This window comes from Takifugu rubripes, chromosome 4 (genome assembly GCF_901000725.2).
Source record: "Takifugu rubripes chromosome 4, fTakRub1.2, whole genome shotgun sequence".
Lineage (NCBI taxonomy): Eukaryota > Metazoa > Chordata > Actinopteri > Tetraodontiformes > Tetraodontidae > Takifugu > Takifugu rubripes.
The window spans coordinates 1,727,157-1,744,933 of NC_042288.1; the positions used below are offsets into that span (position 1 = coordinate 1,727,157).

At 50.8% G+C, this 17,777-nt stretch overlaps 1 protein-coding gene across 2 annotated transcripts; it reads left to right on the top strand.

Annotated features, from left to right (window-relative positions):
* The first annotated feature begins 1,844 nt into the window (after positions 1-1,844).
* socs5b (suppressor of cytokine signaling 5b) lies at positions 1,845-10,371 on the top strand. 2 transcript variants are annotated; one of them, XM_011602828.2, is made up of 2 exons: positions 1,845-2,195; positions 4,679-10,371. In XM_011602828.2, exon 2 carries the CDS (start codon positions 4,700-4,702, stop codon positions 6,350-6,352), a length of 1,653 nt encoding a protein of 550 aa, XP_011601130.1. In that variant the 5' UTR covers positions 1,845-2,195; positions 4,679-4,699; the 3' UTR covers positions 6,353-10,371.
* The last annotated feature ends 7,406 nt before the right edge of the window (positions 10,372-17,777 follow it).

Here is a 17,777-nt window from a genome sequence, read left to right on the forward strand (position 1 = left end):
GAGGGTAAATGGACTGGTTATAGTGGGACAGAGAGGATAAATGGACTGGTTATAGTGGGGCAGAGAGGGTAAATGGACTGGTTAGAGTGGGACAGAGAGGGTAAATGGACTGGTTATAGTGGGACAGAGAGGATAAATGGACTGGTTATACTGGGACAGAGAGGGTAAATGGACTGGTTATACTGGGACAGAGAGGGTAAATGGACTGGTTAGAGTGGGACAGAGGGTAAATGGACTGGTTATAATGGGGCAGGGAGGATAAATGGACTGGTTATAATGGGAGTAAGGATAAATGGACTGGTTATACTGGGACAGAGAGGGTAAATGGAGTGGTTATAGTGGGACAGAGAGGATAAATTGACTGGTTATAGTGGGACAGAGAGGATAAATGGACTGGTTATAGTGGGACAGAGGATAAATGAACTGGTTACAGTGGGACAGGGAGGATAAATGGACTGGTTATAGTGGGACAGAGGATAAATGAACTGGTTATAGTGGGACAGGGAGGATAAATTGACTGGTTATAGTGGGACAGAGAGGATAGATGGACTGGTTATAGTGGGACAGAGAGGGTAAATGGACTGGTTACAGTGGGACAGAGAGGATAAATGGACTGGTTATAGTGGGATAGAGAGGGTAAATGGACTGGTTATAGTGGGACAGAGAGGATAAATGGACTGGTTATTCTGGGACAGAGAGGGTAAATGGACTGGTTATAGTGGGACAGAGAGGATAGATGGACTGGTTATAGTGGGACAGAGAGGATAGATGGACTGGTTATAGTGGGACAGAGAGGATAAATGGACTGGTTATAGTGGGACAGAGAGGATAAATGGACTGGTTATTCTGGGACAGAGAGGGTAAATGGACTGGTTATTCTGGGACAGAGAGGGTAAATGGACTGGTTATAGTGGGACAGAGAGGATAGATGGACTGGTTATAGTGGGACAGAGAGGGTAAATGGACTGGTTACAGTGGGACAGAGAGGATAAATGGACTGGTTATAGTGGGATAGAGAGGGTAAATGGACTGGTTATAGTGGGACAGAGAGGATAAATGGACTGGTTATTCTGGGACAGAGAGGGTAAATGGACTGGTTATAGTGGGACAGAGAGGATAGATGGACTGGTTATAGTGGGACAGAGAGGATAGATGGACTGGTTATAGTGGGACAGAGAGGATAAATGGACTGGTTATAGTGGGACAGAGAGGATAAATGGACTGGTTATTCTGGGACAGAGAGGGTAAATGGACTGGTTATTCTGGGACAGAGAGGGTAAATGGACTGGTTATAGTGGGACAGAGAGGATAGATGGACTGGTTATAGTGGGACAGAGAGGATAGATGGACTGGTTATAGTGGGACAGAGAGGATAATGGACTGGTTATAGTGGAGGACAATGTCTGCCTCTTCCACTCCCTTTCTGTCTCCGTCTCCTCTCGTCCCTTCGAAGCTTGTCCACACGTGTCCATTCGCGTGTCCACAACCGAATGTCGGTCTTCTAAATGTCCAACTTTGTGTGAGTCTAATGATCTTGCTGACGATGACGATGATGAAGACGACGCAGGACAGGTGGACACAGCAGCCTGACCACAGCTGTCCTTTATACATCTCGGCTTGTCCTCCCACCTGCTGCTCCTCTCACCTGGGTGACGTCATGGCTGCGCCCCCTCCCGCCCTTCCCCCGTTTCCGGGAAACCCCTCCCCCTCCCCCCTCCGTTCATTGGTGACGTCAGACGCCCGTCGCGCGGATCCGGAGCGCGTCATTCCCCCCTCCGCGTTGTCGGTCGGAAGCAGCCGGCTCTCCGCTCCTTCCCATTGGACCGGGCCGCTGTCAGTCCGGGGGCCGCTCACGCCGAGCACCGTCCGCCTTCCCTGGCTCTCCGTCTGCTGAATCGCCGTCATATTGGCTGCTGGAAGCAGCAGCGACCGCGGCAGAGAAGCAGCCCCTCACCATGGTGGAGAGTGCGGGTCCGCCGCACTTCAACCGTGATTTGTTTTTAAAAGGCGCTTTGGGAGGTGTTTAAATTGTGATTTTTAAAAGTATCCGGGATGAGACCGTCAAGCATCAGAGGACCTTTTGTGCTTTCATCCGACACCGTGGTCCGCAAGGGGGATGTATGCCTGACTTCTCTCAATAGCCATTTTTTGCAGACAAAGAAAGCTTTTGAATAGAGCTTTCTAAGGACAAACGGGTAAGATATAACTTCCAGAATAACACGCATTTACACCCCCGCGTGTCGGGTTTGTCTACTCGGCGCGTCGAAGCCCCAGAACAGCTCTCCGTCTATTTGTGTTGATATTTTGCGTCTTTTTTAAAAATCAAGCTAGCAGGCTAAGCTAACGGGCTAACCTAGCTGGACCGCTGGAAGGTCCACTCAGGGGGATGCTAACCGTTAGCTTCTCTGACAGCTCCCAGCCGGACCGCTGGTCCGTGTGGAACCTGCGCCGGGTTCCAAGGGAGGGGAACAGTTTGAACACACTTTTTGAGTAAATGGCTGTACTCCTGGCGGAGCCGCCAAGCCTCCAAGGCCACATTTAGCGGCGAACGTGTCAAAATGTTAGCGTGTCTTCCAACTCGGTCGGTACCAGAGAAAAGTGGGGCCTCCGCAAGCCCGAAGGCCTTCCAACCATTCCCACACAGAAACTGTAATAACGTTATCGTTTCGTGGTCGTGTCGTGACAGTGATACAAGAAGTTATTCCCGCTTTACAAACTCGCTTTTCTGTCCCATTTCTGTGGTCATGAATCACCCAAGCGAAGAGGCTCATTCGGGAATGTTGGGATAATATTTCAACTCTGGCAACATGGATTCTGCAGCACTTTTTGACCTATTTGACTCCTTTTATTAAAAAAACAAAACAAAAAAACCCCAACTTGTTATTACCTCTGCAACACACAGCAGCTTTGCTGATGTGCTGCTGCATAGTAACAGCGTATTAACGTGTCGTTAAAGTTTTCTTTCCAAGTCAAAAATAAATGTCTTTCCAGACCATTCCATCAATCAAGATCTTAGTCTCCCGCTTTTTAACACCTTCATTTAAAGATTGCATGCAGCATTCTTTGTGGCACATATCTTTGAGAAGGCACGGCAGCAAATATCTCATTAACTCTGGTCTGAGCTGCAGAGGCATCCTCCTGTAATCTCCTCTCTTTTCCAGCCCTCCGTTAAATCAACTTGATCCCAGGAGAATGGGTGTGTTGGGCTGCCGGAGAAAGCACCAGTATCCAGCGCCGGTTCTGTCTCGGGGCAGCTTTTAGAGCGTCCGGCCACATCGCGAACGTGCATTCCCGGCGTCCGCGGGTCGCTTAGGTTGAATTCTGCCGCCAGGTTTTATGGAATCCGCCGAGAATTCCGACACGTGACGCCGTCGGTATGTTTTTAAAATGCCTGTCTGCAAAATCTGCCAGGGGATTTTTTATAATTTTTTACCGCGAGTTATGAGACGAGGACGCGAGCACATACCTGGGTTAAAAAGGCCGCCGGTCCGCTTCAGCCTTGGCCTCATCACCCCGCTCCATTGTCGCCCTTTTGGCCCGGGCCGTGCACGCTTAGAAAACCAGGCGATTGCTGGCAGATGCAGGCCGCGGCTGGTTTCGGTTTCAGCTCCCACGGAACCGAGTCGCAGCGCCGTCCTGCTGCTGCGAGCTGAAACGTCGCGTTGGGAGTGAAAATGAGACGCGATGTGGAACCGGCCGGATCATCTGGTTCTGATGGCGTTTAAAGGTGTTTTCGCCCGAAGCCTGAAGGTACCAGGCCTTAATAACGAGGCCGACTTTCTGATTAGAATCAGCTCGAAGCAGCCAAAGCAGAAATAACGTGCTCCCTATAAACACTTCATTCAAAATAATTTTTAAAAAAGGGTCCAAATGGGGTTGAAATCTCAGTCTGTTTTCCAAGGGAGCCGTAAACAAAGCAGCTGTTTCCCCATTTCACCAGTGGCTGCTTCCAACTTGGACGCAGAGGGTTGTTTTCTGCACTGATGTCCGTCCAGCGTGCTGTTAATGACTCGTTAGTCGCAGGATTATGCTGAAATTGCAATTAAAAACCCTCTTTTTGCAGGATGATGGTGCCTCCCACTCGAGCGGGACGGGTTTGAACGGTGTCCCCCCACGAGACCACTAATGTTAAGCAGAGTTAGTGCTGGTTAACCTGCTCGGCGTTTTCCTTTAAACCCTTTAAAACGGCATTTATGATTGAATAATAAGGAAATGCTGACATTCAGCAGACATCAAAGGTCTTTCTTAAGTATTTAAGGAACATAAAGCTCATTATGATGCTCATTTATACCGTCGACCCGGTCGCACGTGGGAAAACGGCTGGAATCAAACAACACCCGAGAAGCGGCCCGATGGCGTGCGCCAAAGTGCGCGGCGTGGCGCTCGTCAGGTCTAGACTGGCTCTGTAATACAGTACATACCAGCAGATCAGCTGCGAGCAGATCCCGGGTTCATTTATAGCCGCGGCCTTGTGCCTCCGCACGTCTGCCTGGCAACTCCGGAGCTGTTCCAGCGGCTCCAGTCAGGACGGCTGGCAGACGCTCCCGCCCTCTGACACTCTCGCCGTGTCTAATTATTAGACGCACGGCGGCGTGGAACGTCAGACGCCAACATTCTTTGCACGGGCTTCCGTTTCTGCGCCTGTGACTTTCTGACTTTTGTCCTCCGTTGTGCTCAGGTCCTCTCCCACCGCGGAACCATGTGGAGCAACCTGAAGAGCAAATGCCAGACGCTGTTCCACAACAACAGTAACCCGGGACCTGCGGACAGCGGGCCGGAGGCGGATGCTGTCCGCTGCACGCTGGGCGGGGCCGCGGCATCGGGAGCCTCCAGCCCGTCTCGGAGACTCCAGCCGGCGCCAGCGGCATCGGCGGGGCGGCGTCACCATAACTGTGTGTCCAACGTCCCCCAGATAGTAGAAATCACCATCGACAAGGAGAGCGAGGATGTCCGAGGGGACGTGGGGGCGGTCCCCCTGGCCAGGAGGGACTCCTATTCCCGGCACGCTCCGTGGGGCGGAAAGAAAAAACACTCGTGCTCAACCAAAACGCAGAGTTCTCTGGAGACGGAGCGCAGGTCGGGACGCGTGCGGGGGAGCGGGAACCGCCGGGACAGGCGCTGCGGCGTGGGTTCCATCCAGGAGATGAGCGAGGGCGTGTGCGGCGGGCGCGGCTTGAACGCCCGCTCGCTGCGCCAGCGCCTGAGCGACACGGTCGGCCTGTGCTTACCCCTGCCCGCCCACAGACGCGCCCGCTCGGCGAGGAGCCCGGTCGTCTCCAAGAGGAAGATCCACCTGACCGAGCTCATGCTGGAGACGTGCCCCTTCCCACCCGGGTCCGACCTTGCACTCAAGTGGCACTTGATCAAGCAGCACACGGCGCCCGTCAGCCCGCATTCCTCCACCGCCCTGCTGGACGCCTTCGACCCGGCGCATCCCTCCCCGGAGGACGAGGAAGAGCGTCTCCGCGAGCGCCGCAGGCTCAGCATCGAGGAAGGTGTGGACCCGCCCCCTAACGCGCAGATCCACACTCTGGAGGCCTCAGTGCCAGGCTCCTCTCTCTACAAACTGGGACCAAAAATGGCTCCTGGCATGGGAGAGGCCTCTGGGGAAGCCCGGGCCTCGGGGTCCAGCGGCTCGGCCGGCGTCGCGGCGTCTCTCCCCTGTGGACAGGGGCTGGGGGCCGCGGCGCCGGCGCAGGACTGCGAGTCGGAGGAAGATTCCACCACCCTGTGTCTGCAGGCGAGGAGGCCCAAACAGAGGCACGCCTCCGGGGAGGGTCACCTGAGCCGGCAGCAGACCGGGCCTTGGAAGGTGCACACCCAGATAGACTACATCCACTGCCTGGTGCCAGACCTGCTGCAGATCACAGCCCTGCCCTGCTACTGGGGCGTGATGGACCGCTACGAGGCCGAGGCCCTGCTGGACGGCCGTCCGGAAGGCACCTTCCTGCTGCGGGACTCGGCCCAGGAGGATTACCTCTTCTCCGTTAGCTTCCGGCGCTACAACCGCTCGCTGCACGCTCGCATCGAGCAGTGGAACCACAACTTCAGCTTCGACGCTCACGACCCGTGCGTTTTCCACTCTTCCACTGTCACAGGCCTGCTGGAGCATTACAAGGACCCCAGCGCCTGTATGTTTTTTGAACCTCTGCTCACTGTGCCTCTCCACCGGACCTTTCCCTTCGGCCTGCAGCACCTGGCCCGAGCCGCCATCTGCCGCTGGACCACGTACGACGGCATCGGCTCGCTGCCGCTGCCGCCCGCCTTGCAGGACTTCCTGAAGGAGTATCACTATAAACAGAAAGTACGAGTCCGCTGGCTGGAGAGGGAACCGCCACTCAAGGTCAAATGAAGGGGACTTCTCCATCGCCCCATGACACACGCTGCGGGAGGATTACAGAACTTTAGAAATTCCTCATTAGCCAATTAGAGGCTAAAGGGACATGGCGCTCTCTCTCTCTCTGGTGGGGAATGAAAAGTAAATATAACGAGCTACACACGATTCACTCTAATTTGCTTTAGTTACTACTCACACCTGAGGATATCACGACTTTATTCAGTATAACGCTGTCTGGCAAGCACATGTTTTGTTGAGGGTGTTTCAGCCGGGAGCGACGGAAGACACGATCCCGATCGTCTCGGTCACTTTGTGGGTTTTCTCTCTCTCTCTCGCCACGTGCTCGGCGCCCGCCCGACCCCACGTCATCACCCTGTCCGTAGACCCGCCCGCATGCCTCCAAACTGATCACAGACCGCGTAGCTCTGTTGTCCAGGTTACTCGCTTCTCCTTTTTATGAACGCGCGTGTGTGTTGACAGGGCGTCTGACAGCGCCGCGGACCGGCGCCGGTCCCGCGGACGGCGCTACACCAGGCACAGTCGTTGCTCTCTTTTTGCACACATCAGCTGCGAGAGGTCGTGACGCCAGGGTCACGGATCAGGGAAATCAGGTGCTTACTCAAGAGTAATGTTAATGTTAGCGACTCCTTAAATAGAAATGATCTACTGTGTCCTGCCTGAGACTGGTTTATAACCCCGTTAAATAGCTGTGCGCTGGTCTGCGTGCCCAGCCAAAACACCTCCAGCAGCCACTTCCCCCTTGTCTCCGTCGGAAACGGCCTCGCCGGTTTACCAGGTCAGCCTAAATCCACTAATCTGTGACGGAATCGAACCCTCAACCCTCTTCAGATCACTACGTAAATGACACGGTGGGAATATTGACCAGAAGGTAGTTACGCTTCTGGGGATTAGCATTCAAAGGTTGTGGCATAAATCCCCCCCCCCCCCCCCCCCCCTCATGTTTGAGTGCCGTGTACACTCACCCCCCTCATCCGCCGAAGGCTCCGAGTCTCACCAGTAGGTCACGAACGAGCAAAATTCACGTCCCCGGACGAAGATTTAATTCCAGTTTCCCGCCACGCTGAGGCCGGATGACCAGGGCGGCGTTGCCTGTGGTGTGTATCTGCACTCAAAAAGAACACACACACACACACGCGCTTTAAAATGTTTTACTCGCCGTCAGCTTTAGCAGGTCGCAGGACGGCGCGACGCCGTTGTGAAGCCGTTGTAGCCGAGATGTTTCACTGGGTACTAAAGGTTCCACCTCCTGGTCGGGTTCTTGGAAGGCCTGTTTGTGCTGCTGTCCCCGATGCTCAGAGATGCTCAGAGGGTCGAAATAAATAGCACTTTAATTTCATTTTGCGTTCGCCGGTGCAGTCTGAATACCGGGGCAGCCAACAAGGTCGTTGCGTCCCTAAATTGTCTGCAGCCTCTCGTCCCCGGTGCGAAAAACCCACTGCCTCTCGAAGGCGAACAAAGCCATTTCCTCAAAATCTGTACTTTTTAATCACAGTGGCTGCTTTTAGGAACACTACAAAATTGACCACGCCTGTATTTTTCTGTTCTCTTTGTCCCGCGTCTGCCAACGCTTTAGTTTCTCGCTTGTTTCCGCGACTTTAGCCTGCTCTTAAAAGGTGACGCATCCCTTCGCGGACCACGCGGTGGTAAATCGTTTTAAACTTTGACGTCACAATCAACACAAACACAGGCCGACGCGCGCTCTCTCCTGGTTCGCAGCTTGTGCGACGGGGCTGGAACTTCCCTTTAAAGCGTCGCCGTCTCATTGGTCTCCCCGGAGCTTCACCTTCCCTTTCTATAGGTTTAGGGTGCGTCTTTGTGCTCAAGCTCGATCCGTGCACTTTATCAGGTTTTGTTAGCGACACGCCGAACCGAAACTGTCCAAACGTTCTCCGGCAGCACCGCTTCTCTTCAGCCTGGTTCCCTCTGAGGATCAGGGAAAAACTGCAGAAATATTTCACCTCGATGCCACAAATCTGGAATTTCCTACCTTAAAAAGGCCACAAACGTCAAGGGTGATCTTCTAAAAACATTTTATGGAAGTCGGTTCATTGTCAATCATGATCACAATCGGGCTTTTTTTAATTAAATTTTTTTTTTAAAGAGTTGAGCTTGTAAAACACATGAATTCTTTTACTGGTTAGTGTGAATTGATATCTGCCTCTAGCAGTTACTGAACACCATTTTGGTTTAGCTAAAACTCCTCCTCCAGGACGCCGTCGCCCGTTTTGGGTCTTTCTGACCCAAGACGGGTCGGCCACGCGGAGCGCACGGACTCCCGTCAGTGTCCTTGGACGTGTAATTCCACCGACGGGATTAGCGGCTTGTTCCGATAAGAGTTGTTAACTTTATCTATACTGTAAAGTGTGCGTTGCAGACATTTCAAATAGTCAGTATTTCCTTTCATCAACACTAATTCAGGTGCCGTCAGCCTCCGATATGCTGCAGTTTGTGTGTGTTGATTGGTGTCCGGTCCCAGCCGCACAGAGGGTCACCGTGGCGGTGGGGGGGGGGGGCGGCAGAGTCCAGTGTGAGGGGTGACCGCTCCTATGAACAGCGACCTCGTTGCCCCGTCCCACCTCCGCCCTTTATTCTCAGGCAGGCCCATTGTAAGGAGAGTCCCCCGGACCCTCCGGACTCGGTTTTCCCCATGGGAAATATCTGACATTAACCGTAGCACATGTTTGCCATATAATCTGTAGATTTAGGGGTGGGGGGGGGGACCTGAAAGGAAACTTGTAGGATGATGATGGAGTTACACAGCCAGAGGTTTAGGTGTGAGACGACTACGGTGAGTTAGCTGTCTGGAACACATGTTTTTGCACACATCGCACTAGTTCAGGTATTGACATGCCCCCCCCCCCCCCCCTAAACACGGACCGCACTTGGACAGCACGACGTTTCTGCTTCTGCCCCCATGAGTTGTGTGTGACATGGACGGATGACACGAGAGCTCCCAGATGTGAAGTTAATGTGCCCCGAAATCGGTCCTGGTTTTATTTTAATGTCCTATTTGACGGTTTTTAGACAATTCTGATTGGATCAGGACCCGGATTCCCTAAAGCCCCATCAAGAAACACTCGAACCTGTCACCCGTCTCCGTCTCGGTCGGTCGCTCCAGGTTTCTGCGGACGCGGTCCGGTGGTGCCAACCCTCTGTTGAGATTTTAAAAGTTTTAAAGATGCTTTTATTTTGAAATTTCAAAGTACCGACTTGATGCTTTGTCTCATCGATTCCACGGCCGGGGGCAAAAAGCCACCATCCGGATTTAATCCCGGACACGTTGCCATCGGGAATTCCTGGAGGGACCGAGCGTTTGGCTGCACTCGGACCCGGCGGGTCTGCTCTGGATCACATAGACCCCATCCCCCAACTTGAGTTCATGACTTAGTTTTTATCCCTTAGAGGACAAACAAACAAAAAAAAGATTCATCTTCCCATATATATTTAAAATCAGCTCTGAAGGTGCGATATGCAAAGGTAAAGGATTTATGACAGAAGTATTATTTTTCATCAGAACTTCTCCCTAATATGCAATGGAGCGGAGCGTGAGAACGGCTGCAATCCTCTGTCACTTTAATGCTGAACGTGCACATTGGTTGCTATGGGGACGTGAGCGCCAAGGCGGCAAGACTTGACAATGATGGGAACTAATGGTTGTCTCTCCAAAGCACCGCGGGTTACCCGGACGGCCTTATTCGTCCCCACCAATTACTAAACCTCCCCCCCCCCCCCCCGGGGCCGTCGGACGAATATCGCCGTCCCGGTTCCTCCTCCCGCCTTTCGGATTCGGAGCATGTAAATGGCATCACTCACGTTTCACAGTGTTTTCTGTGTATCTCCTTCACCATCATTCAGCGAGGGGGGGGGGGGAACCAAGTTTTCCAGTGTAACCTGTTCATTTTTTTTTTTTTTTTAAAGAGCCATATGATATGACACATGTAGCTGTCTCTTGGTGCTTGGCTTATGCTTCATTGTCTTAATATTCCGAATAAAACTGTTAAGTGTAATCCACACTGACCCCGAATTTCATGTCGACCGTCTGTCTGACCTTTTGTCCTCCAGTTTGCGTTGCCACTTTGCATTTCAACGCCCGATTTGCGGTCACTTTACTTCTATAGTAGCAGCATGCTCTAGGGGGCGCCTCTGAGTCGACCCCGGCAACCGAGAGAGAAAAACGCTGGTAACGTACGGTGAAATAGCTCCAAATACATCTGCTCACAGCCCATAATAGTTTCTGACACTTTCCTTCACTTTATTGAGCAATGAACTAGTACATTTAAATGCTTCTTTAGAGCTAAGCTTTTTAAAAGTAAGATTTTTAAGTGAATATTTTGAGTTGTATTAGGTGCTACGGCAGCCACATGTGCAGTATAGATATACACTATATAGAGACGCCTCATATACATGTATATACAGTAGATATAATACAGATTATCGTTTCCTGCTCGCTATTTGACCTGGAGTATAAATAGCATGTGGGCTATCGGTTTCATGCTGGCTACTCAGAGCTGATGAATAATTGATGCCCACCCAGGGTGAGGACGAGGGCAATGGGGAGGTGAGTAAGACGACAGGCCAGGAGTTGCTTCAGCCCAATTTCTCCAGTTTAAAACCTGCAGTGGGGTTTGTGGAGTCTGGAACTTGTCTGGAAACATAATATTGCCTGTATCTAGTTTGGTAGCGTCAATGCTAACATTAGCGCGTGGAGGGTGAGGGTTAACTCTACAGACGTGTTCCTGGCTGAGGATGTTCCCGGAGTTGGGAAGGTTTGTTTCCATCTGACGGGCTGAAGGCTGGAAGATGTGCTGATAGTGAGCAGATAGTATATTGGTGTAATCTTAGTAAGGGAAGGAAGTTCATCCATATACACTTAATGCCTGTTGCAGGGGACACAAAGTCTTTGAAAGTTTGAATAAGAGCCTAATAAATGCGATGAATGTTTCCCCTCAAACAAGTCTCAACAAACCATAAGTCAGCATAGTATCTCAGTCCATTTTATATGAGGGCAACCGTTGCTATGTGGGATGTATATGCAAGGGGAATTGCACTCCCCTTTACCAGGAAGAAACCTGGAGCAGGACCAGGCTCATGTAGGGGGATCCTCCTGCTGATGGGTATGCAGATATGAATGGATGGACCGAGCTGTAGGTTTCACAGCAAAGCCAGCTTTTTCCCGTTCCAGTTTTCCATCGCTGCTGTTTCCACGAGCTCCTCTGACTCACTGGTGAAACTGGTCGGGCTTTTCACTTCCTCCCCTTCTGCAGCTCTGAGCCCACATTTCCCCACAGAAGTCAACCCAGATATGCGCCACATGGCTGCTGCGTACAGATCTGCAGGCAAATCAGAGAAGAAGAACCGAGAAGAGCCGCTGCCAAGTCTGTGGCAGCAACGTGAGCGCCGACCTCTGGGTAACCCGACGTCAACAGACAGCCGTACTTTTAACTTTGAGCATATCGCCCAGCAGAAATAAACCCAGCCATTGGTATTTTACACCCCCCCCATCAAGCAACCTTTCTCCCAACAAAACATGAGCTGTGGCCAGAATAGAGATCGATTTATTAATCAACACTTCACCTCTGGATCTCTGATGGAAGGGGACCGGGTGTTGCATGAATGGAGATTATTCCCTTTGATTCCCTTTGATTCCCTTTGGAACGTTGCATTTTGCTACAGGTTCACGTTCAAAGGCAAAGTCGGCGGTGAAATGGGTCAAACGTGGGCCAAATCGTCTTGGATACAGCAGGTTACTGTGCATGTTCCGCTGGACAGAACCTTGCATTTTTATGCTAATGATTAGAGTTTGGATCAGGATAAGGTTCTAGTCTTTTTGGCAGCAAAAAAGCAGAAATAAACAGACTTGAAAGGTTTATTCTTATTATCTGATTAGTGAAACAAAAAAAACCCTCCCAAAGCTGGTTTTGAACTCAAGTGTCCTTTTGGACCCCTGTCAGTCTGGGCCCCCTCCTGGCGCTCTCTGAGCAACATCTGGGCTGACCTCTGGTTCTTTTCTTTTTTCTTTTTTTGTTCTCTGGCACAGATACTGGAAACTTTCAGTGGGCACGTCCTCTCGATTCCCCCCTCCTTCACCCCCTTCCTTCTCCCTCAGTGTCTCGATGCATGATGCAAATATGCTGCATGTTATATTATAAACTCGCACGCAAACGTGTTGCTAAGTGATATAGGAACAACAAAACAACAAAAATAAACATAGAAACCTCCTTTTGAACCCCCCCCTCCCTTCCCTCACAACTCCACCCTTTTGCAGGGAGTCTCGGGGATGCTCTCCACCTTTTTTGTTCCTGAGCGTGTCCAGTTGGAGCTGCAGGGAGGATTATCTGTCCTCTGCCCTTGCTTTCACCACTCCTCTCTGCTCCGCTGCTTTCTCCTCTGCAGTGTATCATTGCCGTTTGGCTGGCCTCTACGTCAACTCTGGGCTCATTCAAAAAGCCCCACTTACTCTCACCCTCGGCCTCCCAGTCACTCGGCTGGCCTGTGGAAAGTTCTGCGAGTGCTGGCATCAGGAGCGCAGATCCATGTGTGTTTATAGAATTCTGACAAATTCCTTCCTCCTTCCTTGCTTTCTGGGCTGCGTTGCAGACTGCCAGCATTATATTTAATCCTTCGTTCCTGGTGCAGGCAGAGGCTGGGGCAGCCTTGTGGTCCAGCGCTGAGGTATGTGGTGAGGCTATATTTTCATGTGGCAGAGTCCTGCCTGGGCCGTTGGCATCGAGAACGCTGGTCACTCTTTAATTGATTGAATTTTGAATAAACTTCTGTAATCCATATTAGCTTCTCCACCCAGTTGCACTAAAGGGTAATTCCAGCTGTAGTAAAACCGCACATTATGGTAAAAGACATAGCCCATGTAGCGCACATGCCGCCGAGGTCGGCCTCTAAATGGAACATCGTCATGCAGTCCGGGACATGTTTCAGCTGCGCATTTAGTGCACGGTCAATTTTGTGTGTCTCAGACGTGTCAGACATGCTGCCAGAGTCGAAAGTCTCCCAAACTGGTGCGTTCCAGCATGACCGAGTTTATTTATGAACTGTTGCACGTTGGCCCATCGCTAACGCGGGCTCGGCCTAGCTCAGTTGGTTATGCTACACATAAGAAAGTCGTGGGGGGGCTCAGAGATCACACTGTACATTTACAAAATAAATGAGATATTATGGTATAGCACAGCCTCGGGAGACTTGGAACCGATGTCAACAGCAGTGTCACAGTGACTACAGTAGCTCTATAAAGACACTGCAAGAATGATCACTGGGAAACTACCACATGGTCTTGAGTCCCTTGTCAAACGTTTAAATTAAAGTTATTTCCTAGACGACGGGCCTTAAAACTAAAGCATCTGTCTAAGAGACAAAGAGAAGGAGACCAGACACAATAGAGAGGACAAACGCCGCGTCGTGGTTCCTGTTCTGAGCTGACTTTCCCAGAGGAGTAATCAGCTAAGGAGGGGAAGACAAAGGAGCCCAGGGGCTTTTCATGAGAGCCCAAGAGTCTCTTCAAGGATGAAGCAGAGGGAAGGAGGGCTGGACCACCTCTTAGCAATCACAATGGCCCCTGCCTCTGTTTCCCGCTACCTTGTCACACAGCTGTTGTTGCAGTGCCGGGCACCAGCTATACGATCCCCTCGCCACCCAGGCGGTGGAGGTTCACACATTTTCTAAAGTGTTGGTTCGTGCTCATATTACACCCTCGTCTCGCAAGGCTCCACTTTTCATTTTGTCTGTTCCAATAATCGAAACGCCGAAACACTTTTGGAGGGGACGGCTCCTCGATGACATTCGATAAAAGTTATTTGATGTTGCAACGGTTGGGTTTATTATTTTTTCTCTCTCTCACAATTTCTGGACAGAGTCGAAATTTTCAAGGGTGCTGGTGTGGAAGAGCAAGCAGAAAAGATTGTTTATCCCGCAGGTCATTGAGAAGCTCCTCTGCCTGTGAAGAAGCCAGCTCGCGGAAGTCTGCGTCCACCTACGCAAATACCTGTTTCAATTAGATGTGATCCAGTTTCCCTTGTTCAAATTTGCAGACGCAGTTCCAGACAGTCGTGTAACCTCTCTGCAGATTTATACCATGACGTTATTCCTGAAAATGTCATCGTTAATTCTTCCTTCGGTGTCTGTTGCCTTTATTCCACTTCAGGGGTGTGGGAATCCGGTCCCTGAGGGCTGTAATCCAGCTGGGTTTTCTGTCCTCCCAGGCAGAAAATGGCAAGCGGGAAGCCAGATGAAAGATTGTCAACCTGGTAGGTCATAAAACTGGATGGGATTCTGACCCTCCAGGGGATGAGTTTTGACATACAGTACCTGTTGTATGCGATGCCCTCTTTTGAATACTGCACCTGGATCTACTAAGCTTCACCCAACCTGTGCGGTTAAAGATTAACTAGAAGAGGCCATCTACAACAGGGACGAACCCTGGCAGATACTCTAGAGGACACACACGAGTGCTACCCTGACATTTTCAGCCATGACTAGCAGAGAAAGAGGTGCTGGATGTTTGGCTGATGTTCCCTGGTTCTGACCCAGCAGCTGCCGCCGTGCTGTAGGACCTGCTGTTCAAATGCACGCAGCCATTCAGCTCCCTGCTGAACGTATATTTACGCAGCGATCTGTATAGTCTACTGTCCAAGGGTGGTCACGCACTGCATGTGAGGTCTTTGAGCCATATGGAGACGCAGAGCACCCGCTGTAAATCCGTCAATAGTGCCACTGTCGAGAGAGATTAATGTTCAGAGCTGGCTCTCTGTTAAAAATATGACTTCAAAAGTGACTGTGGTTTATTTGTTTTTGGGGAATAAAGAAGCTCGATTGTTAAAGGCTTTGCTGGCTGCGTTGCTGATGTGCATTAGCGACACATGAAGTCATTTCACCGAGGTTTTTGCGCTCGTTTGACCAGACAGTTCTGAGTGTGAGCCCCAAATGAACCCCAGCCTAAACGTCTTTGGGTGCATCTCGGCTGGATGTCGTGTGAAGATTGTTGATGGGACCAGGATTGTTTGAGGGGGAGTGCGATGGCAGAGGCCATTTGTGGTCAAAAACACACTGAGCGCCGCTGCAGAAGTCCAGTCCAAGAAGACCAGAAGTCAAACCAGGGGCTAAAAATAATGCCCGTTGTGGAGGGAGAATGGAGCCCGGGAGGTAGCGCTGCACAGCAAATATTATTTTAATTAAACCACAGGCCCCAGAAAACAAGGTCCTTTGAGGAAAGGACGGGGTGGCTGCCAGAGGAAAGGAGTGTGAAGCTCTCTCAGGCAGGGTGTTGGTTATGGGTGGGGTGAGGGGCTTTCTGACTCAAATTCCAGTGAAATTATACCACAGAGTTGTGAGTCAGAGGAGGCCAAGAACACTTCAGGGTTTCGCAATGGATGCCACCAACTTTGACTATTGTTACACAGAGCAAGCCCAAATAAATGAAAATGGGATCGTTAGGGTGGGTTAGAGATGATAAATCGTCCCCGCAGGGTGGATGTGGGGAAGGGGGGGGGGGGGGGGGGGGGGGGGGGGGGGGGGGCTGCGGTTAAAGCTGGGAACTGACATGAGATGAATGACTGCGATGACGTAGTTGAGGCGGCTTACTGGCCTCCAAACACAAGGACTGGTTACAGTGGGAGTGATAGGGTAAATAGACTGGTTATAGTGGGACAGGGAGTGTAAATGGACTGGTTATAGTGATGCAGTCTCATGATATTTTGATTTCCTGGGTGACCTTTTGTAAAAAAAAAAAAAAACTTTGTAGAGAAAGACCCAGAGCTTTCCTTTACACTGTTAAAGTGTGTGGCAGACATGCCTAACGGGCCAGATTCTGCCAGGCAGGGCAAAAACCAGACTCAGCTCTTATTCCTCAGTGAACACCTACGAGTTGGTTCTGGAAGCGTACTGGCCACATCTCAGAACGCAGAAGAAAGAGTCATCTGAAGTTTGCATGTGAAAGAACATTTAACTCGTTGGCGTTCCACTCCTATGGTGTACTGGTTTTTAAAACTGCGTAAGCTCATGGCGCCGGAACAATTTAAAAACTCCAATCCTGTCCAGGCCTCGCCCAAAATCAGGTGCAGCTTAATTCCTGTCATTTATGTGCTAGCGTACCTGCTGTCCAGCCACATGTCCAACCCGCACTATTAAAACACAGCCAGTGGTCCAAGCGCTTACTCAGGTCATTTCTGTGTTTGGTATTCCAAAGGTTATCCAGGCTGACCAGGGTTGGAATTTGTCTTTCCATGTGTTTTCTCAAGTTTTGAAGCAGCTCCGTGTCCCGCATAGTCAGAGCTCATGCTCATACTCAGGGAGAATTTGGGTGCGTAGGTGAGTTCAGACTTCCTCATAATGTTACATCACCCATACAGATGTGATGTGCCACATCAACTTGCTGAAGCTGTATTGTGCACACACCACCTGAATCCACAAGGATGTGCAGACAGATGTTCCTCAGGTAGATCAGGTACATCTAGTCCATGTAGCTGATCCTGTGCAGGGGAGGGTCGCCTCCTGTCCTTCCCTGAGAAGAGGAATTTGGGGCAGAGACATCTGGCCAGGCCTCTCTGCACGGCCACTGTTTTTGCAGTCTTTTTGCTCAGAAGTAAAACATTTAACTAACCTCAGGAGGACTTCATAGATTAGGCGGGCACAGTGAAATTTGTTAGCAAGTGCAACCTACTAAAGGGATATTGGCAAATTTCCCTGCCCCGCCGAGCATGAGGAATAGCTGCATTTAACATGAGTTCATATTCACACGAGTTTATATTCATACACGGTAGAATGCTACGACTATGTTTCAACCTCGGTTGTGGGTAAAATGAGCCATATTTTTAGACAACGCTCCTGGGCGGGGCAGCAGTCCTGATTGTTTCACATTTCAACTGGCTGTTTAAACTCTTTGTGTCCAGACAAACCTGACCTTAGGTAGTCATTGGTTTTGAAATGGTGAGGCCTGGACTTCCGGCAGTGAAGAGGTGGTACAAGAGTCCACTAGGTGTAACTGTCCTTCTCCTCTTGCCTTCTCCTCCGCGGCTGCTGAAGTAGACATTTAGGTCGAGGGATGTGAAGCAGCTGAAGAAGGTTATTTGTGTTTGGACAGTTTTCAGATCATATCTGCTGTAGCTAACCACATCCTCTTCTGGGGGTGGGACAGGGGGTAGTTCATGTTCAGTTATGTTGTTTGTAATTTGGTTTGAGGTGACTTTTCTTATGTTTTTGCTGGGAAACTCAAGTAGGGTGGTGTGATGGTCCCAGGGCCATCTCAGGTGTGTGTGCTGGGACAGAGAGGATAGATGGACTGGTTATAGTGGGACAGAGAGGATAGATGGACTGGTTATAGTGGGACAGAGAGGATAGACGGACTGGTTATAGTGGGACAGAGAGGATAAATGGACTGGTTATAGTGGGACAGAGGATATATGGACTGGTTATA

Excerpts from the sequence above, each read along its gene's own strand:
- socs5b (XM_011602828.2), top strand. The coding sequence starts at position 4,700 with ATGTGGAGCAACCTGAAGAGCAAATGCCAGACGCTGTTCCACAACAAC.